Source organism: Cervus elaphus, chromosome 20 (assembly GCF_910594005.1).
Source record: "Cervus elaphus chromosome 20, mCerEla1.1, whole genome shotgun sequence".
NCBI classification, from domain to species: domain Eukaryota; kingdom Metazoa; phylum Chordata; class Mammalia; order Artiodactyla; family Cervidae; genus Cervus; species Cervus elaphus.
In genome coordinates, this window is record NC_057834.1 from 25,783,288 (window position 1) to 25,809,833 (window position 26,546).

The window sequence follows — 26,546 nt, forward strand, 5'->3', positions numbered from 1 at the left end:
ATGAAAAAAAAAAAACTCTTTCCCTTACATGTCTATCTTTTGTCTTATATATTGGGTATAAATAAAAATTTGCTTAAAAAAAAAAAAAAGCAGAGACATTACTTTGCCAACAAAGGTCTGTCAAGTCAAAGCTATGGTTTTACCAGTGGTCATGTATGGATGTGAGAGTTGGACTATAAAGAAAACTGAGCACTGAAGAATTGATGCTTTTGAACTGGTGTTGGAGAAGACTCTTGAGAGTCCCTTGGACTGCAAGGAGATCCAACCAGTCCATCCTAAAGGAGATCAGTCCTGAATACTCACTGGAAGGACTGATGCTGAAGCTGAAACTCCAATACTTTGGCAAACTGATGCAAAGAACTGACACTTTGGAAAAGCCCCTGATGCTGGGAAAGATTGAAGGCAGGAGGAGAAAGGGACGACAGAGGATGAGAGGGTTGGATGGCATCACCGACTCAATGGACATGAGTTTGAGTAAGCTCCGGGAGTTGGAGATGGACAGGGAGGCCTGGCGTGCTGCAGTCCATGGGGTCTCAAAGAGTCGGACACGACTGAGAGACTGGTCTGAACTGAAAGTGCCTTACACACACACACACACACACACACAGATATAATTTTTAATAATAATAAACAGTACAGAGGGGCATAATGACAACCAGTAAATCCCTGCCCCACCGTTCTCAACTCTCAGCTTGCCATTACAGAAATGAACCCCTCCCTGTGTCTGCTCTGATCAAGCCATCTCCCTCAATTGTTCCAAATCGCGTCACGTCTTCTGTTCACGTCTTCTGTTGCTGCACGCTGCAAGCATGCTTTCTTGTACAGTTTGAAACGTTTCCTTTTCCTAAAGTTTCCTCCGCAAGAGGGGTGAAGAAATGATGCCTTCCAGGGTTTCCTTAGCTCCTCATCAATCCATATATTACTAAAAACTCATTTCACCTCATTTGAGGTCTACTTGCTCTTCTAATTTGGAGGACTGGCCTCCCCTTTGGCTCACTCCTATACAATTGATCATTCCGCGAGGTTTTAGACACATTTCCCATTTTTTAAACAATGCACCCTGTACTCCTCCTTTCGTAAAGTTTGCACCACTTTTTGTTTTATAGGTAAAACAGCTTCTCAGATACTTCTGAGGATTTCAGGATTTTAATATTTTTAGTCCTTTGCTATTCCTTCAACTATCTATTTCCTCATAAGTTAATTTTTTATTTTATCTTGGGGCTTTTTTGGTCATGCTGCAGGCTTTCGACAAATGGTGCTTTTCAGCCAGACAAGTTTGCAGGCAGGACGGGTGAGCCAATGGATGAGAGTCAGCCCTTCTGGCGGGCCCCCAGCTGACACAAAGCTAGCAGCGGCTCCCAGGCAGGTGTTGAGCTTCAGAGCAGGGCAGGGTCACGGTCAGCTCCCAGCCGAGGGGAAGAAGACAGGCAACACGCGGTTGAACCTCCTGCAGAAGAGCATCTCCCTGATAAAGTTGCTGATCTAAGGTAACTGTTATTTTCAACAGCCTGTGTATCTTCTTCATACCAAGAATTGGTAAAATATTTCTTATTCATTTATTTCTTTATTTTGTTATGGTCTGACTATACTACTATGTTATTAATAAACAGATGCATATGATATCTAAATGTCCTATAATATAGGACACATTCTAATTGGAGGATTAGAAGTCTAATTCTAATTGATAAAGACTTGGCTTATACTCTCTATAAGCATATGTGATAATCTTACAACTAGGGACACTATTCAAATAATTATACCTTTGATGTATATAATTAATATAGTATTTCATTAACATTATTATATATTATTATATTATATACTTAGTTTTGACTTGCAGTCTCCTAATTTTGCTTTGTTCTTGCTCTCCTACACACACACACAGAAGCAGGCTGCCACAGTGAATCATAATTACATGCTTCAGAGGGTAAAAGCTTCTAGTTCATGACTATTACACTAGTGCTATGTTATTGTCGTTGTTCAGTCGCTAAGTCGTGTCTGACTCTTTAACCCCATGAACTATAGCATGTCAGGCTTCTCTCTCCTTCACTATCTCCCTGAGTTTGCTCAAATTCATGTTCATTGAATCAGTGATGCCATCCAACCACCTCATTCTTAATTGTCCCCTTCCCCTCCTGTCCTGATCTGTCCCAGCATCTGGGTCTTTTCCAATGAGTCAGCTCTTCACATCAGGTGGCCAAAGTATTAGAGCTTCAGCTTCAACATCAGTCCTTCCAGTGAATATTCAGGGTCAATTTCCTTTAGGATTGACCACTAGTGCTATATGGAGAAGGAAATGGCAAAGTACTCCAGTATTCTTGCCTGGAGAATCCCATGGACAGAAGAGCCTGGCAGGTTACAGTCCATGGGGTCACAGAGTCAGACACGACTGATCTCTATCTTGAGATCCAAATCCCTATTTCTAACTAATTCTTGTATCTTCAAATGCAAGTTGAGCTCAGTAGCCTTCAGCCTCACCTCTCACACCAGCTCTCCTCTCTTTCTATAAGCCAGAACGGCATGAGCATCTCCCCAGTTGGCCAGGCTAAGAGCCTGCGCCCCTTCCCAGTCAAGCCCTGCTGAGTTTATCTCCTTCATGCTTCCTGTCTTTCTGCACCCCTGTATCTCCTCTACGAGCCACTCAAAGGTAGACAGCATCTGGTTCATTATTTGTAAAACAATAGAAGAGGCTTTCATTTGGTATATGACAGTAATGGACACAAAAAAGACAAATTTTCTAAGTACCTAATCTACTGTGTCAAGCATTCAAATTCAGTGAAAAATTCTTTCCTACAAGTTAATAAAAAACATAAGAGACTTACTCAAATGGTGTAAACAAAAACGATAAAGTAGCTTCTTTTTTCTGAGTCATTTTTACCTGGGAACCAAGAGTGAAAATATAAAATATAAATATTAGAAAAGATAAAAAAAACAAATTTCATTTTGAAATACAAATATCCATTAAAATGGTTCTTCGGCGATAGAAATAAATGGAATTTTGTGTTACTATCCTACTTCATAAATATTTAAAGAAAATGTTAATGATATATAGTACCATTACAATAGCTGAGAATGAAGCGTATCAACCCTGCAAAAAAAAAAACTGTCATAGAATTAAGCTATACTTTTCAACTCTGAGGAAACAAAATAAGCTATGCTGCATTAACACTATTATGAATAACAAAGTTTCAGTTAAACGATCATTTCTTCAAGTTTTTAATGTAAATAATAATATACACAGAATGACATGAAATGTTGCAGTCTCTGAAACTACTTTTACAAGGCAAATTCCATAGACAGAGACTTGGTTTGCAGTCTTTATAAGCATATGTGGTACTCTAACAGTTAGGGACACTCCTCAGCGCTAATTCTATGCCCTCAAACTGATTCATGAAAACTGCACCTCAGAAATGTGGAACTGCAAGACGCTAGTCAGGTACAGACAATTTAAAGATAATACATTACAAAAATCATTTCTTCAAATGTAAAATCAAGTATTTTCACAAGATATATTCAGTTTTAAAACTGGAATCATGTCCATATTTGTGTGTGGTCTTGTTTTACCTTGAACTGTTCAAGAATCTGTACTGCATTTGCAAACATGCTCTCTGCTTTGAAGAGATCAGGGGTATCAAGTATGTCCACAGGAATGATTCCCTGTAAATAATAAACACTCATTTAATATTACTACTAACAAAGCTCAGGTTATTCTTAAAATACACAACAGACTTACAAGGGAAGCAACAGAGATAAGACATGGACAAATACATTCTTGGAATAATTTAAAAATCTTTTTTAAATCGTAACTGAAAAATGTTCTATTACTTGTCTCACAAAATAGATATAAAAAATAAATAAAGCAAAAGAGATGAATTAAGTCCAATAAAACCTAACATTTATCAAAAGATTACTATACAGCAGGCAGTGAACTAAATGCTCTGCACACACAAAAAGCTACTATGGTGGGCCACAGCGAGCACACTAAAAAAAAAAAAAGAAAGACATAAGAAAAATAGGAGTATGCTATTAGGGTTTAGTTGCTAAATCGTGCCCAGCTCTCGTGACTCCATGGACTGTAGCCCACCAGGCTCCTCTGTCTTTGGGATTTTTCCAGGCAATACTGGAGTGGTTTGCCATTTCCTTCTCCAGGGAATCTTCTCGACCCAGGGATCGAACCCGGGTTCTCCTGCACTGAAGGTAGGTTCTTTACCAACTGAGCTACCAGGGAAGCTCCACACTATTATACTATACTTAAAAGTGAGGATGTTTTGTGAAACTTTTGTTTCAGTTATAGACATATACACACATTTATTTCTACAGGGGTCAGATGAGTCAGAGTTCTGAGGAGGATGATATTGTTTTTTTAAACTTTGACTTGAAGGACTAGAAAGAATGGCTGATGGGAATGGATTCTGTTTGTCTTGTAGGTTTTCAGCATCCAGTTCCCATCTTAAAAACATTTCCATTGGTAGCTGAGATATGAGATGGAGCACAGTGAGTCTACTGAGGTCCCCTGCCTTCCCAAACTGAAGGGTAGACAAGTAATCCAGGCTGGACCACTCAAATGCTAATAAACACTGGAACCTGAAGCTTCAGGGTCAAGGAACAGACAGTACAAGAGGCACAGTGCGAGTCGGTGACCCTGCAGACTGGCTCTGCCACGGAACCGCAGTGAGTTTCTTTGTCCTGAGTCTCTGGAGCACTGATTTAGCAAACCAGCAATATCTTTGTCATAAATTTTCTTTAAATGGATTCAGAAACACATAAAAAGTAAATTTTACTGTACAATAATTTTTCTTTTATTCGGAGAGTTGATAAGAAAATTGTACTCTTTACCACTGAATTAAGAGGGAAGGGAACTCCAATAAGAGCTGCCACCAATGGTGCAACATCAGCCTGCAAACAGAAGAAGTGAAATCTAAGACGGCGACAGATCAACAAGGACATTAAGTAATTTAATTTGTATAACTGGATTTTGAAAGATAACCATGATATCCATTTTAATCCATTATCATCAAATACTTATTCCATACACAGTAGATACTGATCTCTAAACAAATGTCATTTGCTAGAGGGACACGAACTCATGAAAAACTAAATCTGAAACCACTAGGAGCCGCCAAAGTAAAAGATATAAAACAAAAAAGTTACTTATTATACAAGCTAAGAGCTTGACCACCCAATGTAACAGTTTTTGGGTAATATGACAAGGATGCTTACTAGACAGAAAATAAACAGCAAAAGTAGACTTCAATGAGATTTATACATATACACATATATATATATATTAATTAAAGAAAGAATACAGCAGAAGGAGGTTGGTCGGCCAGGCAGTGGAGTCTAGAAAAAGACATCAAGCAGGATAAGAGTCTCTTTAGACACAAGTCCGCAAGCACGGCTTTGGAGAGCCCCCTCCAGGTCCAAGTGTCCAGAAGAGCGGGCTACGCTTCCGGTCTCCGTGGCCTCACCTCCCCATCTGTCCTCAGGCCGCTCTAACTTGTTCTGACTCTTTATCATCCTCTAGAGTGTGCTCACTACAGAACTAATAACCTCCATTTTCTACATCTAATTGATTGCTTTTGTATCAGTCCTGATGATGTTTCAGGCGGTCAAGTGCTTGGCTGTCAGAATGCCCAATTTCAAACACTTCGCTTGTGATCTCTGAGGCCTTGGGCAGGTTATTTCAACTCTCCAATGCTTCAGTTTTCCTTGTCAGTTAAAAAATAAGTAAAAGTTTCTCCCTTACAGAATTATGGCCCAAGCCAATGAGACAATTTATAAAGTGCTGGTGTATAATAATCCTGCACTAACCAGCTGCTGCAGATGCTGCTGTGATTATAATGATGTGACCACTCGGCACTGTGCAGACCACCCCCTCTGGGTCTCTGTAACCCCGCCGTTAGAGTGTCTCCAATCTCTACTTTCTCAGTTCAGTTCATTCAGTCGCTCAGTCGTGTCTGACTCTTTGCGACCCCATGGACTGCAGCACGCCAGGCCTACCTGTCCATCACCAACTCCCGGAGTTTACTCAAACTCATGTCCATCCAGCCAGTGATGCCATCCAACCACTTCATCCTCTGTCGTCCCCTTCCCCTGCCCTCAATCTTTCCCATTGGGTCTTTCCCAATGAGTCAGCTCTTCACATCAGGTGGCCAAAGTATTGGAGCTTCAGCTTCAGCATCAGTCCTTCCAGTAAGCATTCAGAGCTGATTTCTCAAGCCCTCATTTGAAGTTGGAGTTTTGTCCCAGGCTCTCAGTCTGTCTCACTTTCACCATCTACGCCCTCTTTACCAAGCCCCATCTCACAGAAAACTGACAACACCCCTGGCCGCCTGATTGCATCCTCTCCTTCCCCAGCCTCCACTGCTGGCCTCTGAAGTATTCTCCAACATAGAGAAGATCCTGCCGTAAAACCTCAGATCGTGTCACTCCCCAGGCTTCAAACACTAAGAGGGCTTCCCCAAACTTAAGGATAAACTCCACAGGCCCACGAGGCCCTGTGCGTCCAGTGTCTGCCTCCCATTAAACCACGCTGTCTGTGCTCTGTTCAGCCGCCTGCTTCAGGATCCTTTGAAATGCCATGTATCCCCTCCCAGACCTCTGGGCACAAGCTGCTCCTCGGCCTGAGAAGCTCCCCGCCTCCTGCCCTGGCCTGGCAACTTCTACTTAGGCTTCAGTCTCCGCTCAAGCCTCAGTTTCTCAGGAAGCCTTTGCTGACCACACAGCCCATCAGCTAAATCTGCTCTATGACCTCATGGCTTCCCAGGTCTCTTCTGCTGTACTTATCGCTGCTATAATTTTACATTTATTTGCATGATAAGTAAAGATAAATGTAACATTTATCCTATTCCTAAACTATAAGCTTCCTAGGGGAGGGACTGTGTCTGCTTTTTATTCACCATGACAGCTGTCACACGAAGTTTAATGTTAATATTTCAATGTGGAATGTTAGTGTTAATGTTAGCACAGTGCTTAAACATACTGCTGACACATAACAACGCTGGCAGAAGGAATAAATACAGAATTCTCACCTAATGTAGATCTGAAGTAGTATTCAGAGAGTAATAGCATTCAGTTTTTGATTATGATCCAGCCTGGCTATGAATAATACATGCTCTTATTTTATGAACTTCAAGATATTCCCATCCCCCGACAGTGATTTTTATTGCAAATTAGTAGACTGCTATCTGATTCTATACATTCTATACATTTTCATTTGCATGCATCTGGAGAGATGAGACCATTCTTAATATGCTGAGAAAGAAAAGGCTTCTGTGAGCACACAGCTGAAAATGAGATCCCAGAGCTTGGTTTATCCTCCACAGTAAGAAAAGCCGCTTCTGAGGTGAACATGTGAGGTGACCTGGAGGAGGTGTAAGATATTCCTGCCATTCTGGAGGACACACACCAATGACACCATGCCTTTCACTTGAAGACAGCTGTCTACATAGCATATCCTCAACAAGAAAATTCTGTGCGTCATATTTACAGGTGATGCTACTGGTCTAACTCTATTAGATTGGCCAGGCATTTTCCTCTAATGTAAGGTTTCCTACAATGTAAGGATTCCTATAATGTAAGGTTTCTAATCTATATACTCTTGTCACTTTTTCCCCACTGCATGTGTAAAAATTTGGGGGTAGAATTAAAGATAAAACTTGCGTTAATAAAGAAGAAACAGTAACTGACACACTAGCAGGAAGGAAACCCATAGTGGGGTTTTCTTAGATCCGTGATGAAAGCAACTGAGCAAGGCAACCATGACAAAAAAGTCACACAAGTGTAACAGGCACGCACATTTCAATTTGCACAATAATTCTGTAATTAGCCAGTGTTATTTGGAGGAAGTCTTCTTTCGGTTTTATTTGAGGCTGCTTTATTTTGCCCAAAGAAAGATTACTTGGGGTGAAAATATTCACACTAGCAGGATTTCTCTTAGTAGCTGAAATGTTTTAGAAAAATCTTTTATCATCTTTAATACAATTTTCTTGCCCAGATTTTTTTTGTTCTAAACTTCTCATAGGAAAGAAAATTAAATTTGAACATGATTAAATAAAATGAATACCTTATTAATATCTTGTCTCTTCCAGTTCTCCAACTTCCATTCTGAAAGATACAAATAAACATAAGTCCTGATGTTAAGAATTAAAAAAAAAAAAAGAAGTTATTTGATTACTGCAGGTGGTCAATGGAAAAAGAAAGTATTGGGACAGTCGATTTTAAGCCAAGTATGAGCTAAAAAGGCAGAGTGGCAAGCTTTTTTAAACTAGAATTTTAAAAGAGTAACTCAGTAATATATATTTGATATTTTCTGTAATAGTTTATTAAACTTCCAAAATGCTCAGTAGGGGATAATTGTTTCAAAACACCAAAAGGCTAAGGAAGGAAAGATGGAAGCAAAAGGCACAATGATAACAACCGTCACATGACTGCAGTGACAGTCCCGCTCCAGGGAGTCACTACGGCGGCCGACCGTCCGTTAGTCACTCTAAGCTTTTCTTTTTTTTGTAATGGCAGCTGCTTGCAAAATACATGAAATTTTTTAGCTCTGAGGCTCCTACCACCACTAATCCCAAATGTGAAAGTAGTATGTGCTTAGCAGCTCAGTCGTGTCCGACTCTTTGTAACCCCATGGACCGCAGTCCATCAGGATTCTCTGTCCATGGGGACTCTCCAGGCAAGGATACTGGAGTGGGTTGAAATCAGCTGCCAAAATAAAGTTCTGTTTCCTAAGTACAAACATCCTATTTAACCTAGCTTCTACTTAGACCCAATCTAATCCATTTAACTGGCAACCGTGGCAAAGAACCCGCCTGCCAAGCAGGAGACACGGGTTTGATCCCTGGGTCAGGAAGATCCCCTGGAGAAGGAAATGGCAACCCACTCCAGTATTCTTGTCTGGGAAACCCCGTGGACAGAGGAGCCTGGAGGGCTACAGTCCATAGGGTCACAAAGAGCCAGGCATGACTGAGCGACTAAACAACAAAAACAATCCACTTAACACAGAGTATAGGAATACAAAATGATGCAGCTGCTTAGGAAAACAGTTTGGCAGTTTGCAGAAAATAAAACATAAGGAACATATGACCTGTTATTACTCACCTAGGAATCTACCCAAGAGAAATAAAAACACATATCCACACAAACAATTTTATACAAAGGTTCACTGCATCATTGTAATAATAGCCCAAATGTGGGAAACAACCCAAATGCCCATAAGATGATTGAACAAAATATGGTATATACATACAGTGGAGAGAGGAGTAAGGAGTGATTGCTAATGGATAAGGGTTTTTGTGGGGTGGGGGAGAGCAACGAAATTGCATAGTAGAGGCAAAATCGTGTGAATATGCTAAAAAAAATATTCAATTACACACTTTTAAAACATGAATTTTATAGTATGAGAATCACCTGTCCAAAAAATTCAAAAAAAGAAAGAATATGTAAGAAAACTTTATTATACAAACCCAAAGGTCTTCTAGCAGAAACACCTAATACAGCTGTGAGTTCACATCCCTGGAGAAGGTTTTAAAAAGAAAATTTCCAGGCCTTACCCAGACTCATGGAATCGAAATATCTAGTGATAAGGTCTAGAAATCTGTAATTTTTAAAAAATCTATATTCTTTTTTTTTTTTTTTTCGTTTAAACCATGTATTTTGGAAAGGGTTAAACTTCAGAAATTATTTAAAGGTAAATAAGATTGGCAGCCAAAAGGAATACTATTCATAAAATAAACACAGTTATAGAGGCTACTTTGGACTTCTGAAGAGGAGGAGGGCGTGATGATGGGCAATTGTCCAAGGCGCAGGTGCCACCACGCAGCCCGCAGACCCGTGGGTGGCACCGATTCATTATTTTTCAGAAAAAGGGAGAGGAGATGCACTCTGTCAGCTGTTTCTTTCATTTCCAGTGAGCAGTAAATGCCTAACATCATTAAGAAAAAATAAAATCTGAAGGAAGGCAGCCCTTTTTAACTGGAAGGCAAGAGTGTGGCTTATGTGTCTCCATTGAGCACTGCCAGGCAGTTCTGCAGCAACTGTAGATTACCCTTTGCATGCTTCAGTTCTAACTCTGCCAGTTCCACTAAATTTTTTCTGAATGCAGCAACTCTTCTTGTCTTAAAATCTATAAGTTCTTGTTTTGCAGATTCAGATATTTTTTCAAATTTCTGACAACGTAACTGTTGGGATGTTTCAGCCTGCAGAACATCTTTATTTTTCGCTCTTGCTTTATCCAGTGCTTTACTGGCATTTTCATAATCCACTAATGACCTAGATCTTCGATAGAGGAGATCCTTAGCAGCTTGGGATTCTCTTAAGTAATATTTTAAAAGGTCAGAAAGCTTGAGGTCCTCATCAGCTGACACTCGTGCTTCTATTTTTCTTGTCTTATCAAACAGTTCTGAAACTAAGAAAAAACTTGCATATATCTGTAGAATCCTGAGTTCCTAAAGCATATAATGAAGAACCAATTCTATTGTAATCATCTGCAGCACTTTTGTGGGATCTTGTCATCCTATCAGATTTAGCAGATGCATCCTTAACTCGGTTATGATATTCTAAAAGGAATGTTCGTTCATGCTCAAAGAAATCATCTACATCCTTTACTCCAGAAACAATTACTCCATCTGCTGATTTAACCATGTTTTTAAAGAAATCTTCAAGTTTCTCTTTTTTATTTTTTCCTCGCACACTCAAATCTTGATTATATTCCAGGAAGACATGGAAATTTAAATCTTTCCTCAAAATGGGATGTGCAGCCACACGACACAGAAACACTTCATGCATTGCAACCGTCTTCTTGAATACTGCCAAATACTCAGCTTCCAATTCCTGTTTCATCTTCGTGAATTCCTCCTTTGTCATAGATCCTTCTCCTTCTCCAAGTTTCTGCAGTTTCTCCCTTGAGGCATCAAAATCAGGTCTTGGTGGTGCTGGAGGGATAATGTAACCTGCATAGTCTTCATTTTCAATGAAAGAATCATGAAGCCAGATAAACTCTTCATGTTGTTGAACAACAGAAAACTCGTTCTGTTTAAAATTTGGCAATGAGCTCTTTGTGTGAACAGTGAATTTTACTTTGTCTCTCTCAGAGCATCAGAAATGTCCACCTGCAGAGCAGCATCACTCTGAAGATCTACATTTATTGCTTTTAAGTCCGCGGTCCTCCTCTGAGAGGAAGTTGGGACCGTCGTCCAGGCCATCATGGCTGCTCCGAGACGAGGGCCAGTGCCAAAAATCTGTATTCTTAACTAGTACTTTGAATGAGTTGACACAACTAAGCCAGAGAAGGACATTCGGGAGGAATTTATTTTGTCCAACTAGTAAAAGCGCTGAAATTCTAAGAAGACCCTTACCTTACAAGAGAACCAGAGCTCCAAGGAAAAAGAAATTCCTTTTTAGCATGGATTGAGAAACAAGGGGGCTTGTGCAACAGAGAAGGCCTTCAGAAGTACTAGTGACAGTGAAGTGAAAGTCACTCAGTCGTGTCCGACTCTTTGTGACCCCATAGACTGTGTAGTCCATGGACTTCTCCAGGCCAGAATACTGGAGTGGGTAGCCTTCCCTTCTCCAGGGGATCTTCCCAACCCAGGGATCAAACCCAGGTCTCCAGCATTGCGGGCAGATTCTTTCCCAGCTGAGCCCAAGTACTAGAGACAGGGCAAAATCTGTTCAGTTTTGAAATGTAAATTGTGACATAAATGTGGCTTATCTGATTGATAGTCTTTGCAGGTAAGATCTAAGCCAAGGGTTTAATCTGAGTCCTGGAGTAATAAGGTTTGTGAAAAAAGAATAGTATACTTGAACTTTCATAAGGCAAATAATAATGTGTATTTTAAGCTGAATATCATAAATGAAATAATATAAATGATACAAAAGTAATACACAGAATTAGTAATGTCACAAATAACAAAATGAAAGCTACAATTTGAAAAGTCATTTTTTAAAACTAAACTTTGATTTAAAAAATGTCACATTCATAAATACAATAAAGATAAGCATTTCTACCTTGCAAATATGAGTCATCAAATTTCGGGGCTGACACTTTTTGGGGAAGCCTGATTCCAGCTCCCCAAGCAATAAAAGGAGTACAAGTCTCTAAAGGATGACCGGCTCCATGGGAGCCTACAAATAAGGCACAAAGAGCAATGTAAGTATATAAAGATGAACCTATACCTGATTAACCTATACCTAACTATTTTTTAATACTTAGTTGTAAAGAGCTGACCCATAAAGAGCTAATTTCTGCCACCACACTTCCAAAAGGTTGCATCTCTATTTAACAATTAGTTTTAAAATATCCTCAAGGCAAGTCAGAGCAGCAACAACAAACAGGCTAAAAGAAAAACCAGAACATCGGTGGAGTGACTCTGGTTGAAAGAAGATTAAGAATCATAACGACTAAGGCTTTGAGGAGATGCCACCAGAGTGACACCAAAGGCAGAAACCACAGGGAAGGCTCCTCTGGGGAGTAACCGCCAGGTTTGGGGTGGGCAGTCAAGGCCAGCTCTGCTCTGAAGAGGAAGCAGAGTCTCAGTCTGCTTTTCTTCCCAGCCACTCTGGCTGGTGTAACCAAAACCCCCTGATAAAGTGGGACCCCCTCATCAGAATTCTACACTGTGATTCGGGGACCCAAGTCTCAGCTTTGCCTTGGTTTGCTCTCTGGGCACACATTGTGTCTGCCTTGGGAGTCTGGCAGAGTGGACAGTCTCCTCTAGTGGACAAGGTCAGTAGCCCTAGGTCCCCCAGCAACACCACCTTAAACTCACGCACTATGCCATCACATACAGTTACTTCTAGGTAGATAACTGTGGGTTTGGGGGGAGGGTTCTTCTCTGTGTGTGTGTGGGGGGGGGGTGGGTGTGCACACATGCACACACAGAGCTGTGTCCGACTCTGCAACCCTGTGGACTGCAGCCCTCCAGGCTCTGTCCATGGAACTTTCCCGGCAAGTACACTGGAGTGGGTTGCCATTTCCTACTCCAGGGGATCTTCCCAACCCAGGGACTGAACCCGTGTCTCCTGTCTCCTGCACTGGCAGGCGGGTTCTTTATCAACTGTGCCACCTGGGAAGTCAAATGACAATACATTCCTTTCATAGTTAGAAGAAAGATTATATAAGATCAGTCTTTTTTATGCTAACATTTTATGCATACTATTATGAGCTAGACACTTTGCATATACTAAGACACCTAATCCTCTTCAATACCCTAAAATATTTGCAAGCTACATTTACCACTACTTCAATCATAAAGTATGTATCACTTAGAGACAGACTAACCCCAGTCTGTCATTCCATGGTCAGCGGTAAAGATAAATGCTGTTTCCCCATCATTTCCATAAACATCTTTAACAGTAGACTCAATTTCTTTCAATTCCTTATCAACTAATTTAATATTGTCTGAATATTCCCTGTTTCAGAAGAGCAAACTAAATTTTATTAATTACACTAATTTGGCAAAATCAAATTTATTCGACACGAATTTATGATAAAGTCAATAACTCCTAAAATACTTTTAGGTTTCAACCTTAATGTTTTTAAATCAGAGCTCTGTAGATTGTTAAAAACAATTTTTCCTCTCTTAAAGGGGTAAAACAATCTGAAATCATTTTCAAAAATATTTTTTAAAAAAGCATATTGATTAGCAAATAGATTTTCATGAATGCTTTTTAAATCTCAAATGCAACAATGATGACTTTTAAATTCATGTCTCTAATAATGTAAACTATGTTGCTCTTGCCACATTTATCAAACAGGTTAAGTATCACTGTTTCAACTATAGAATATTTTCATTCTTTAGTGTGTTTGTGATATGATATAATACATTTTGAACAAACTATATTTAAGTTTTCCATACAATTGAACAAGGGGGTGATTTAGTATAAGTTTTATTACTTAAGACAATGCATTGTGTTAAAGAAGAGAAGCATGAGGTATTCATTACTGGAAGTTCATAGACTTTACTGTTAGTTAGACTAATCTAAATCTAATCCAAAATGAAAAATAAAAGTATAATACGAATTCTCCCTATCTTATGCTCTGCAAATGTGAGAAAAACAGTTTCTGTTTTATATAAGGAGTGCTACTGAAATATAGTATACAAAACTTTATACTATTATCTGCTAGATATAGCACTGATTAAATGGAATGTAAGGAACAGCTAGTTACATCTTTTTGTGATATAAATACTAGCACCATAAAAATGCTTTTTGTTTCAAAATTTATTAAAATCCTTCTAAAATATAATCTTTTTCTCTCTGCTTTGATAAATGAGTGATATGGAATACACATACAGAACATATTTTACTTATATTAATGTGTAGCGTGGTCACAGCACATGTGATTTTAGCCACAATATCATACTACATATCATATAGATTAGAATGTATTCTACTTTAGAGTTATTCAAAATATAAGTTCTGTGTGATAATTACAAAGAAAACATCACAGTCCTTTAAAAGTTCAAACAGAACAGGTATTTCCCTCAAAACCATGGAATTAAACAGTGTTAAAATTACCTTGATGATGGTCGATGAGCATGTCCATTTGTGTCTATTCCTAATAAATGTAAGAAAAAAACTATTTTGTCTTCATTGACTTTAGAAAACAAAGATTGGTTGTTTCTGGCAGCATGAAAGAATTCCTATATGTAACAAATCAGTTAAAAATTTTTAGTTCATTAATTCTATGTAAAAAGTAATTCCAATGAAAACATTTAATTAAGCTTATAAAGAATTAAAAAATTAAATTGTCCTATTTTGTTTAAATTTGTCCTCAGGACCTACCAACACAAAGTACTTGTCAGGTCAGGCATCTACATTCAAAAATCAAGTGAGCTATTTTCTGTGTTATAATTAGGCTGAAAAAAGATGATAGAAAGGGGATCTCAATTTCATGAAGTTCTAATAATACCGGAGAACTATTTTGACAGGAGCCAACAATAAAATAGCACTAATGGCAACAATTTAGGAACGCTTTATGAGTTTAAAATGTTTTCCTGCTTCTTGTCCTGTGTTAGCACCCGAGTTCAACCATAATCTCTCACGCGGAACACTGCAAATAGCCTATTTCTACCGTCCCAAGACTCGAATCTGTGCTTCACAAGGTATGATAGAAAAATGTCCACATAACAAATGGAAATACAGATCAAAAATGATTAATTTCACAATGATAAACTGGATTCATAAAGCCCTCTAAGAAAAGGGTTCATCCTGTACTTACATACATATGAACATGTAAGCAAGTACCTATGGAAAGTACTTTTAAATTATTTTGAATAAGTCACCTGACTGCCAAGATATATAATTGTTATTCACATAAACGTCTTTCACTATATAAGATGTTAATTTTAACAAGGTATTTAACTTTCCAATAAAAGCCTGAAGTATTCCTTCAACTAACTTTTCATTATTACAAACATTAAAAACATATAAATGGTGCCATTAGAGAAACTACCTATTTCCGAATAGGAAAAAAAAAAAAAAGGAATACAAAGGAAATTAAATGTGAATAAATATAAATTAAATATAAATAAACAGAATCATCCTTAAAAGCATGAAATGCCCCCTAGTTTTCATACACATTCTAATGAGCCCCTAAGAAACTTTAAATCCAGATAGAAATGGGAAGTTTTTCAAGAGAAAGGACTTATATTCTAAAGATGTAACTGAAAAGCTGACGAGAAACAAAAACACTTAGCAATTGAGTGGAGTCGAATTTACAGTCTGTTTCATGACTGACATTATTCAGCTTTGTAAAAAGTGCTGTTCATTCAAACATGGACACATGATCTGGGAAACCGTGAAACACTAATCTTGCAGAGCTCAACCTGATAGATTCCCATTGCCTTTTAAAAAGTTGGTCTTTTGCACACAAGAGGTGAAATACACTCCTAGCTTCCTCTCCACTCCCGATATTTAGTATAATTATGCCCACCAACTCCCATTTTTTTCCTGAGCTCAAAGGCACTTGTTCCTTTTTGTACTTAAATATTTACTATGCATTGTGGGAGAGTGCATGCATTCTCTCTTTTTCTCTAAGTAAAACTTCTCATTATGGGAACATGTCAGTGCTTCAAACTTAAAACCTACATATTTCTTATTGTCTCCCACAGCTACCTGTCTGTGCTTTTTTGGTTATGGCCAAGGAGACAGAAATCAAACACTTCAGTCAAAAGATGATGTGCCTTCTGAAATAAATTTAACTATTTGTTAAAACCTTTTTTGAAATAAATTTAATTTAGTAGAAGAGAAGGTCCTTTTCAATTCCTTGTATGGTTGACCTAAAACACTGAAATAATGGCTGGAACGCCAGCACCTCCTGTCGTAAGACAACTCAGAAGCTAAGGCCACGCTCTGAGGACAGAAGAGACACTTAAGAGACCAGGTCTTAATGACACTGGGGAACCACCATGGCAATCTTGGACTACATCAGTCCTCGGCTGCCTACTTCTGGCATCAGCGTTCATTGAGAGACAAACTTTAAAGCAATATTTCTACTCTATTACAGAATTTCCTTGGAGCCCAAGTTATCATTATGCTGTTGGCCTGAGATACTCTTCTCTATATGCAATCCAGGTCCAACCATTTCTTTGTTTCCTAGGCTTCGCCAGAGATTACCTCAAAACTCAGAGGAAAGACTTCCTCTAATTGTTCAGCTTAGATTGAACTTTTCTAAAGATATATTTGTAGTCCCTATATTTTTCCTTCACACCACTCTTTATTGTAGATGATTTCATATTTTCGTTGTTACCTGATTAATGTACATACTCTATCATATCTTATGAAATTATAGGGGATTTTTTTTTTCTGATTAATAGCAGTGCTGAAATAAGGTAAAAAAGGCATAGAATCAAGCCAGCCACTAACTATATCTGCCTATCCACAATGAATCAAATCCATTGATGTTGAACATTTTTAGCTGTATTTATGAAGTTAGAAGCCAAGGGCCTTGAAACAAACACTAACGTAAGTTGATTATATTAAGAAGTGATACTTAGCAAAATCATTTGCTATTTTTGTAAAGAGATTTTATTTAACTTGAAGACTTTCACTTTCATTTTGAGTAAGAAAAGATAATCTTAAGGAAAAAAATTCTAAGAAAAGAAATAGGGTTTATCAAAGAACGTATTGAGCACTTAATTCCTGATAAATATGTAGACACCTACTGACTGTTTACAAACAAACAATAAAAAATGACTATGTTATGGAGAAGCCCACAATGTCAGTCCAGAGACACTATTGGTAAACAGAAGAACCACTAAAGGTCAGTCAATGAATGCCTCTTACAATAGATGAATTATGAGTTCTAATTTGGAGATGAGCAAGAAGAGAATGATAGATAGGAGTCAGCCAATATCCAGAGCTGAGATTCTCTCGCAACTTTTGAAAACATAAACTCTACTGGATTCCTGGTGAAACTGTGAGGATTGTCACTAACAAACGGTTCAAAAAACCCCCCTCTATTTCTTAAAGAGACTCAAATGTTTTATTACGATTAACTCATGAACTTGTTTTTTGCTTATCTAATTTTTCTTTACAAATATTTAAACTATCTACCTTATTTTATAATAAATGCCTTAGATTTGAACATTCAAAAGACTTTCACATGCATCACTGCTTGTAACAGACTGGTTCTGTGGTCAACAAAAGACCAGGAAGGTTATTCTGGGGTGATTCAGCAAACGAGGAATGAAATGCGGGGTTCCTGAATCCCATCCAGGGCTCACTTCACTGTCAGAAGCGTGGAAGTGAAAAGGGTTTACTTTTTCAAATTATTTTTTAAAAACCTGTATGGTTATTGTAGAATGTGCAATTTCTTAGAATCTAGTCTTTTAAAAATAGTATGCTACAGTATGGAACTTTCAAATTCATCCAAGCAGAAAAAACTAAGATGCATGTATTAACAAATCAGCTTCTAATACATTAGGTACAGGTACTAGACAACCAGTGCACATTAGACAAATACCTACATCTAGTGTGTTGCAGGTTAGCCACTCAATAGCACATACCTTCACATGATCAAAAACCCACGTGTCCAGTTGTGTTACATCGTGGGCACCAAAATCCTCACTGGAAGCATCGTAAGTGTGTGCAAAAATATGGTTTCCAAGGTCACCTGAAGAGGAAATTGGGGGGAGGATTTTAATGACATGCTATGGACCATGGTATATGCTTGAACATATGCTGTTGCTTTTGTTCTCACAGTAACATTTTCCAATTTTACAGATACAAGTGAGTTGTAATTGAAATGCTAAGAGAAAAAATCACAACGCTAGTTAGTATACAATAGCGCAAAAGTAAACAACAGAGTTTGTCTTCAAGTAAGGATGAAACTAATCAAAGAATTTGGGCATCTAGGGATGGTACAATCTAAAACAGATTAAATCATCTGTTTTACAAAATTCCCTAACCAAGAAGAAAACTCAAATATTTCAATTCTTTTGTTCATAAAATACATGCATTTTTCTCAATATATGAGAAAAAATATTGATAATTGCCAAACAGTTTGAAAGTGTCAACAAATGTATTAATCTTATACACTTGTATGATTTTATTAAGGATCTAATCAACTTAGTGAATTTCTGAGTTAGATAGCCTCTTAAAGGTCATAAGGAAGAGATAAAATAATGACAATCTCTTATAATAATGACAAGCTAAGCTCTAATGATACTGTTTCCACTCCTCAACCATTCTACTCCTCAAATCCCAAGTAAAGGTCTGAGTGAGACGGCAAGTTACTATAAGAAATGGAACACTTCTATTGGATTGTCTCCAGTTAAGGCATTGATCCTGTCCTATGAACTGTAGTCAGAAGTAGGGAGGTGAATTTGGTAAACCATAGCAACTTCATCCTCACCACTACCAAAAAAAGCTTAACTCCTTGCTGCTTGGAAGAAAAGCTGTACCCAACCTAGGCAGCATATTAAAAAGCAGAGACATTATGTTGCCAATTAAGGTCCATCTAGTCAAAGCTATGTTTTTTCCAGGAGTCATGTGTGGATGTGAGAGTTGGACTATAAAGAAAGCTGAGCACCGAAGAACTGATGCTTTTGAACTGTGGTGTTGGAGAAGATTCTTGAGAGTCCCTTGGACAGCAAGGAGATCCAACCAGTCCATCCTAAAGGAAATCAGTTCTGAATATTCATTGGAAGGACTGATGCTGAAGCTGAAGCATCAATATTTTGGTCACCAGATGCACAGAACTGACTCAATGGAAAAGACCCTGATGCTGGGAAAGACTGAAGGCGGGGAGAGGGGATGACAGAGGATGACATGGTTGGATGGCATCATCGACTCAATGGACATGAGTTTGCATAAACTCTGGAAGTTGGTGATGGACAGGGAGGCCTGGCATGCTGCAGTCCATGGGGTCGCAAAGAGTCCGACACGACTGAGCGACTGAACTGAACTAAGGGAGTAGATAAATGGCAAGCAGTATGAGTTTTTGGACCTGCTCTACATGATAATGTTCTGTGACTATCATACAGAAAATTCTGAGTATCTGTTTTGCTTTTGAGATATAGAATAATCTTTAATGATCCGATTGTTATAATTTATAGTATAATTATACCCATGGCTAAAGGTTCAAACCTTTTCATTAGGTGAAATGACTACAATGCTCCCACTAAAAAGCATTTAATAACATAAAATTCAAGTGGAATCCAGCTGATTCTAGAAAACGATGCAAATACATTTTCTCATCAAGAGATGTTCTCATACTTGCAGATTCATGCACAGAAACACAATAAATACAACAAATCACAATGGCATGATCTTGAATACATGTAAATAGAAGTTATAAATTTTAAATTTTTAAATCTTTATGTGATTATATACTAACTTCTTAATAATCAAAGTAAGTGAACATCATCACAATGAGAGCATTCTAATAAGCGTTCTGGTCAATATTTCACATGAATTAACTTATTTAACGCCCAAAACAAACCTATAAGATAGAAATTATTATCATCACATTTTACAAAAAAGAAAACTGAAATTTAGAGATGTCATCTAACTTACCCAAGATTAAAAAGCTGTTAGATGTTAGAATCATATACCATTTCACTGAATCCAAGGTATTTAAACTGTATAATTCAACATTTTAAGTACAACTAAGATGAAAAAAAAAATCAAACTCACACATCTATTATAATATACACTCATTTCAGAGATGTTAAATATGTCAAAACATGTTTCTCATAATAAGTAAAATGTATATATTTTAAATTACCATACTGATTTATTGCCTACTTAATCTCTGGGGAAGTATAATCAGTGACTCCTACCTTTGGTAAACAGTCACGATGTCTGGGCTTCCCCAGGACCATGTGTACCTGGTTTCATTAAGAAGAGAATCAAATTCTACAGGATATTCCTTCCATCCTTCAGGTAATTGAGAAAAAAAACAAACAATGACAATAGTAATATTCAGATGGTGAAGTATCGGTATGGCTCCTGAAGAAGTATTTTTCAAATAACAACAAAGAGGATTAACTGCAGAACAAATGCAAAACTAGCAACAGATTTTGTTATCTGTATTATACTACACATTTTTTTTTTAAAAGCTTACAACAGTTAATTGACTTCTTACTAAAATACAGAATCACTTTTGAACTTTTGAGAGTTAACATCTAGGAAAACCAGATATCCATCCAATCATATTCTATCAACAGGACACGATGATACAAGATTAAAGTTTTATTCTTGAGTCAGTCCCAGTGTTTAAGTGACTTAGGCAAGCTAAATGACTTGTCAAAAGGATCTCAAAACGTACTTCGCTTTGTGTCATGATTCAGTATTAAAGAAGCAATATTTATACAATCAATCTCTTCATGTGACAAAATCATCTAAAGAGACACTACCTTTGGCAACTGTGCTGACATCTTCATAAAACCCTGCAATGATGGCCACGTGCCCGGGCCGAGACTTGGTCGGCACACGCGTGTGAGAGATGCCCCAGCTGCCTTCATTCATTATGACATTCCTGAAAGGTATCATAGACGAGGAGTTAGCGCACACTATGACCACATGCTCTGGTAAGGCTTTAGAAAAACAAGATCACCACAGAAGAAATCCAATCAAAAGAAGGAGTCAAAATTTAAGAAGGAACATTTCTGATCCCCGCTGGGCTCAGCCCAGTTCCTCCCACCAGACGGATTCTGTGGCATAAGAAAGTCCAAGGAACTTTCTTAGACAAGGAACCACCCAACCACTGCACAGAATCACAAAACAAAATACAGGCTACAGCTCTAAGTCACAAAGTACGCTGTGCTACATAAGAAATCACTGATACACAAAGTATTACTTTGTCAATATTAAATTTCATTAGGTGTGATGATGGTTTTGTGATCATGTTGAAGTCCTGGTTCTTAGGAGATACACACTGAAGTGTTTGGGGTAAAGCATTAAAATACTTTGCTTTCAAATTCTTCAGGAAAAAATAATTAAAGTTTAAGTGTGTATATGTGTGTGTGTGTATTGAGACAGAAAATGCAAATATGAAAAATGTTTAAAATGGTTGTATCTAGATTAAGGATATACAGATGAATATTCATGGTATAATCCTTTCAATACTTCTGTAGTTAAAAGTTTTTCAAAATAAAAAATTAAGAGAGGAAACAGCTATACTCTCAATTAGGAGTTAAATTATCTTTCTAAATTTGAGATTCAGTTCAGTTCAGTCACTCAGTCGTGTCCGACTCTTTGTGACCCCATGAATCGCAGCACGCCAGGCCTCCCTGTCCATCACCAGTTCACGAAGTTTACTCAAATTCATGCCCATGGAGTCGGTGATGTCATCCAGCCATCTCATCCTCTGTCGTCCCCTTCTCCTCCTGCACCCAATCCCTCCCAGCATCAGGGTCTTTTCCAATGAGTCAACTCTTCGCATGAGGTGGCCAAAGTTTTGGAGTTTCAGCTTCAGCATCAGTCCTTCCAATGAACACCCAGGACCGATCTCCTTTAGGATGGACTGGTTGGATCTCCTTGCAGTCCAAGGGACTCTCAAGAGTCTTCTCCAACACCACAGCTCAAAAGCATCAATTTTTTGGCGCTCAGCTTTCTTCACAGTCCAACTCTCACATCCATACATGACTACTGGAAAAACCATAGCCTTGACTAGATGGACCTTTGTTGGCAAAGTAATGTCTCTGCTTTTTAATATGCTGTCTAGGTTGGTCATAACTTTCCTTCCAAGGAGTAAGCATCTTTTAATTTCATGGCTGCAATCACCATCTGCAGTGATTTTGGAGCCCCCCAAAATAGTCTGACACTGTTTCCACTGTTTCCCCATCTATTTCCCATGAAGTGATGGGACCAGATGCCATGATCTTAGTTTTCTGAATGTTGAGCTTTAAGCCAACTTTTTCACTCTCCTCTTTCACTTTCATCATGAGGCTCTTTAGTTCCTCTTCACTTTCTGCCATAAGGGTGGTGTCATCAGCATATCTGAGGTTATTGAGATTAAAACAAGTCAAAAGTTTGTTTTGTTAAAATGTATCACCATATTCTTTAAGCTAAGGGTGATTTGCAAAATCTGGAGAAAAATGCAAAAGCAACAGTAATGCCATTGCAGGTGAAAGGCCAGTAGAGCAACGAGTTATGAAACATGAATTCATTTGTAACAGTTTTCAAGCTGAACTCGCAACTGTCAAAATGTTCTGGAGAGAAGTACCTAAAAGTTAATTGACTTATAAACAAACAGACTTTGGTAAAATACATACATAAAAAGTAAAAGGCTTGAAAAACCATTAAACCACATGTTAAGAGAGAAATATTTTCTAACTTCTTCAGTTCTATAATGGAAACTGAACTCAAGCAAAAACAGGGAGGTATAAAGCAATGTGGATACCTCTCTTGAGAAACATTTTGATCAGATCGTATTTTTAAAAAAACAAAGAACAGGCACTGTCAGAGATACTCATCTTTGCCTGAACAACCAGTATATTTTAATGTCATTAACTTCGCAGTGAACTACGTTTCTCTCCTCTCTCTGACAACTAAGAAATGCAACCAAATATATCACCCCAATTTTTAAACTAGTCATAGAAATTTATGCTACATATTTTTGTGTACTGAACCTAACCCTGACAACCTTATTTTCCTACTCGTATTTTCCTGTTGCCCTGAGTTGCTTGTTTCTTTGTATCCTTTAATATATTCTGCATTTCTTTGACGCACCATAAATTTATTCCTGGAAATCTGACATAGAATTCAGGTTCATTCATTCTTCTAGCAGTCAACAAATACTGATTAACTGCCTACTATGTTTTAGGCACCAGAGATAATGTAGTGTATAAAACAAAGTCCCTGCCTTAGAGGAAGTTGTACAAGCTAAGTAGTACTATAAAGAAAATCAAAACAGGGTAGAGGCATAGGAAGCAATGGTGACAGGTAGGGATAGGGGAAAGACAGACAATTTCAGATAAACTTCCTTTGAATTTGAGTTTTAATCTCTCCACAGTAGCATTAGGAAGGGCTTTTGAGGGGCTTGCTATGAATGAAAAAAAAAAAAACAAAGAACACAATAGTTGATTGCAAGAACCCCACAGTTCCAAAAAATTAAATATTTCTTTTCAAAGCCACTTAACAGAATCCAAAATTATCATATTACATAGTGATATAAATTTGAAAGGCTTTATTTTATAGAAAACATATTTTGAATAGAAATTTATACTTTTTAGCTAAATACCTTTGTAATTGGCAATTCACTCAAATTTATGCTTGTCATTACTTAAAATTGAACAGTCTTACTTTACAAAACAGAAAAGAAGATAATATACTGAGTTGTAAGCCAGGATTCAGAAATCAGGACAAGTGAGGCCAAGCAGCTAAGGTCATGCATTTCGACTACCTGGTATCAACTTCCACAATAACAGAAGTAACTGTAGAAGGAAACACACTTGCTAAATTCTATGACAAAGGCAGAGGCATATGTGCCCTACTCTCTTTTTCATCAACACCCCTCTACCCAATGTGAGATAAACAGTATCAGTGTAACACTTTCCAGAGATGTCTTTGTACCAGCTGACATGCTTACTAACAAATGGTGCCCTAGAATTTCCATCTTCTTCTAATTCATAAAGTTTATCTGCTCACGGGCCATCAGCGACAAACAGCACTAATCGTTTTGCTGGGGGAGGCAGGGGTGTAAACTGGGGAGTCATTCCATGAACCAAAGGAGAGGTAAAATACATGTCGAAGATGGAGGCAAAGAACACGAAGTGCATGGCAAGCCCAAAGTAACATACAGCAGCATATTCAGGGGAACTAATCTCCAAGAGAAGCTGGAAAGAGGGAGCAAAACTAAATCTGGTAAGCCTTAGCGCAAACAAGTATGTTTTCAACTTATTTGATGACGAGAGCTGCCTGCCTCATTTTTCAGTCTCAAAAAACATCTTAGTTTGGTGGACACTTTTTATTTCTTCCATCTTTCAATAAGCTTCATTGTTCTGCGGCTACTTGCCTTATCTACATGGGTAATTGTTTTCAAGTTGTGGCTAAGAGGGCTTCCCTAGTGGCTCAAACCGTAAAGAATACGCTGGCAAAGCGGGAGACCTGGGTTCCGTCCCTGGCTTGGGAAGATCCCCTGGAGATGTGGAATGGCAACACACTCTAGTATTCTGACCTGGAGAATTCTATGGACAGAGGAGCCTGGTGGGCTCTAGTCCATGGGGTCATGAAGAGTTGGACACGACTGAGCGACTTAAAAAGAGAGAAGAGAGTTCTTAACATAAAATCTACCCTCTTAAATTTTTACCTGTAAAATACAGTATTTCAAACTATAGGCACTGTTATACATCAGATCTTGACAACTTATTCACTTTGCATAAGTGAGATTTTACAGCCATTGAACATCACCCCCCCACCCCCACCCATCATGAGTTTGACTCTTCTGGATTATCTCAGACAAAGAGAAATGTGCACATTTGTCCTCCTGTGACTGACTTGTTTCACTGAGCATTATATCCTCAATGCCATAACCATTACATTGGCCAAAACTTGGTATTGTAATCTGTTAAATTTTGTATAGTCTGTTAACTTATTGTGGTTTTAATTTACATTTCCCTGGTGATCAATAATGTTGAGCTACTTTACATGAATGTAATGGACATTTTTTAATCCTCTTTTATCCCCTTTTCATTTTTTTAACCGTGTTTTTCAAAGAGCAGTACTTAAAAGTTCTGAAAGTTCAATGAATTAACTTTTCTTTTGGCAATTGTATTTTGTGTTCCACCTAGGGAATTTTTGTAGATGACAACACTTTCTCTAGTACAGACTTTTAATATTTTTATGTTAAAACAATTTCAAGTTCAGAGAAAAGCTGCAATAATGGTACAATTATACATACACCCCTTAGCCATATATCTCTAACATTATCATTTTTCTCTGGTCTTTGCCTTGTCTCTTTAACTTACCCCTCTCGGGTGTGAGTGTGGGTGTGGGGCGGAGGAAAGCAGGTGTATACTTCAGTGTTTATTTTCTGACAATAATGATACTCCCTTATGTACCTACGGTGGTTACCAACTTCAATAAACTCAACGTCAGTATTTTACCTACTCTACCATTTATACTCCGACTTTTTGAGGTGTCCCAGTAATGTTCTTCACAGCATTTTTATAGCTTTATTAAGGCACAACTGGCCTGTAATAAGCTGTGTACATATTTAAGTATATAATAATCACAGGAGAGTGAACATACTCATAACCCTCAAAAGTTTCCTCATGCCCCTGTGGCTCATCCCTATATATTTCACTTTTTGATGTTATTGTAAATGGCATTTATTTCAGTTTCCCCTCATTAGTTTTTAAATGACCACTGATTTTTATATATTCACCTTGCATTCTGCAACACTGAAAAACTGTTATAGTAGTTTTTATGTAGATGCCTTTTGATTTTCCAAGGAGAAAAATTATGTCACCTGTGAATAAAAGGACTCCTTCCTTATCAATCTATATACTTTTTATTTATGTCTCATGCTTGTACTGGCCAGGACTTCTAGTGTAATGTCAAGTAGGTGTGGAAACAACAGAAATTCTGCAGTGTTTCTAGTCTTAGGTTGAAAGTTGTCAGGTTTTTTTTTCATAGACTCCTTTTGTTGCATTAAAGAAGTTCTCTTTTACTCTCAATATGCAGTTTTAAAGTTGTGAATGAAAAATGCCAGATTTTGTCAAGTGCTTCTGACAAAAGCAAAAGTGAGAGGGGTGGATCATGTGAGATCCTGTCCAGTGAGAGGGCCATGGCTATCTGGCTATTCTCTTTTGGTCTCTCCTGGTGTGGAGCCTCTCCTGGTGTGGGGCCTCTCCTGGTGTGGAGCCTCTCCTGGTGTGGGGGCCTCTCCTGGTGTGGGGTCTCTCCTGGTGTGGGGTCTCCTAATGTGGTGTCTCCTAATGTGGTATCTCCTAATGTGGTGTCTCCTAATGTGGTGAACTACAATGATGGAGTTTCAAATGTTAAATCAAGCTAGGGTTCCCAGAATAAACTGAACTTAATCATTAAGTATTATCCTTCCTATATACTCTTGGATTTTATTTGCTAAAATATTT

General features: G+C 38.0%; 1 protein-coding gene and 1 pseudogene across 18 annotated transcripts in view; both read right to left on the reverse strand.

Moving 5' to 3' along the window:
- Positions 1 to 603: 603 nt before the first annotated feature.
- LOC122677062 (GPI ethanolamine phosphate transferase 1-like) overlaps positions 604 to 26,546 on the reverse strand; it is a 30,332-nt gene continuing 4,389 nt past the window's right edge. For 5 of the 17 annotated variants that reach the window (XM_043876816.1, XM_043876817.1, XM_043876812.1 and 2 more), the window contains 6 exons: positions 20,865 to 20,986; positions 18,012 to 18,118; positions 8,066 to 8,106; positions 4,837 to 4,896; positions 3,565 to 3,657; positions 604 to 1,447 (listed from right to left, as the gene is read on the reverse strand). In XM_043876816.1, the coding sequence (XP_043732751.1) occupies positions 1,399 to 1,447; positions 3,565 to 3,657; positions 4,837 to 4,896; positions 8,066 to 8,106; positions 18,012 to 18,118; positions 20,865 to 20,976 (462 nt within the window). In that variant the 5' untranslated portion in view covers positions 20,977 to 20,986 and the 3' untranslated portion in view covers positions 604 to 1,398. Of the gene's footprint in view, positions 1,520 to 2,822; positions 2,879 to 3,564; positions 3,658 to 4,836; positions 4,897 to 8,065; positions 8,107 to 12,009; positions 12,127 to 14,520; positions 14,646 to 18,011; positions 18,119 to 20,022; positions 20,115 to 20,288; positions 20,386 to 20,864; positions 20,987 to 26,546 lie in introns of those variants that run through there. The other 12 variants (XM_043876818.1, XM_043876819.1, XM_043876824.1 and 9 more) reach the window with 12 other exon arrangements.
- LOC122677061 lies at positions 9,640 to 11,219 on the reverse strand (annotated as a pseudogene). Its single transcript, XR_006335704.1, has one exon. The product of XR_006335704.1 is annotated as a sorting nexin-6-like (transcript).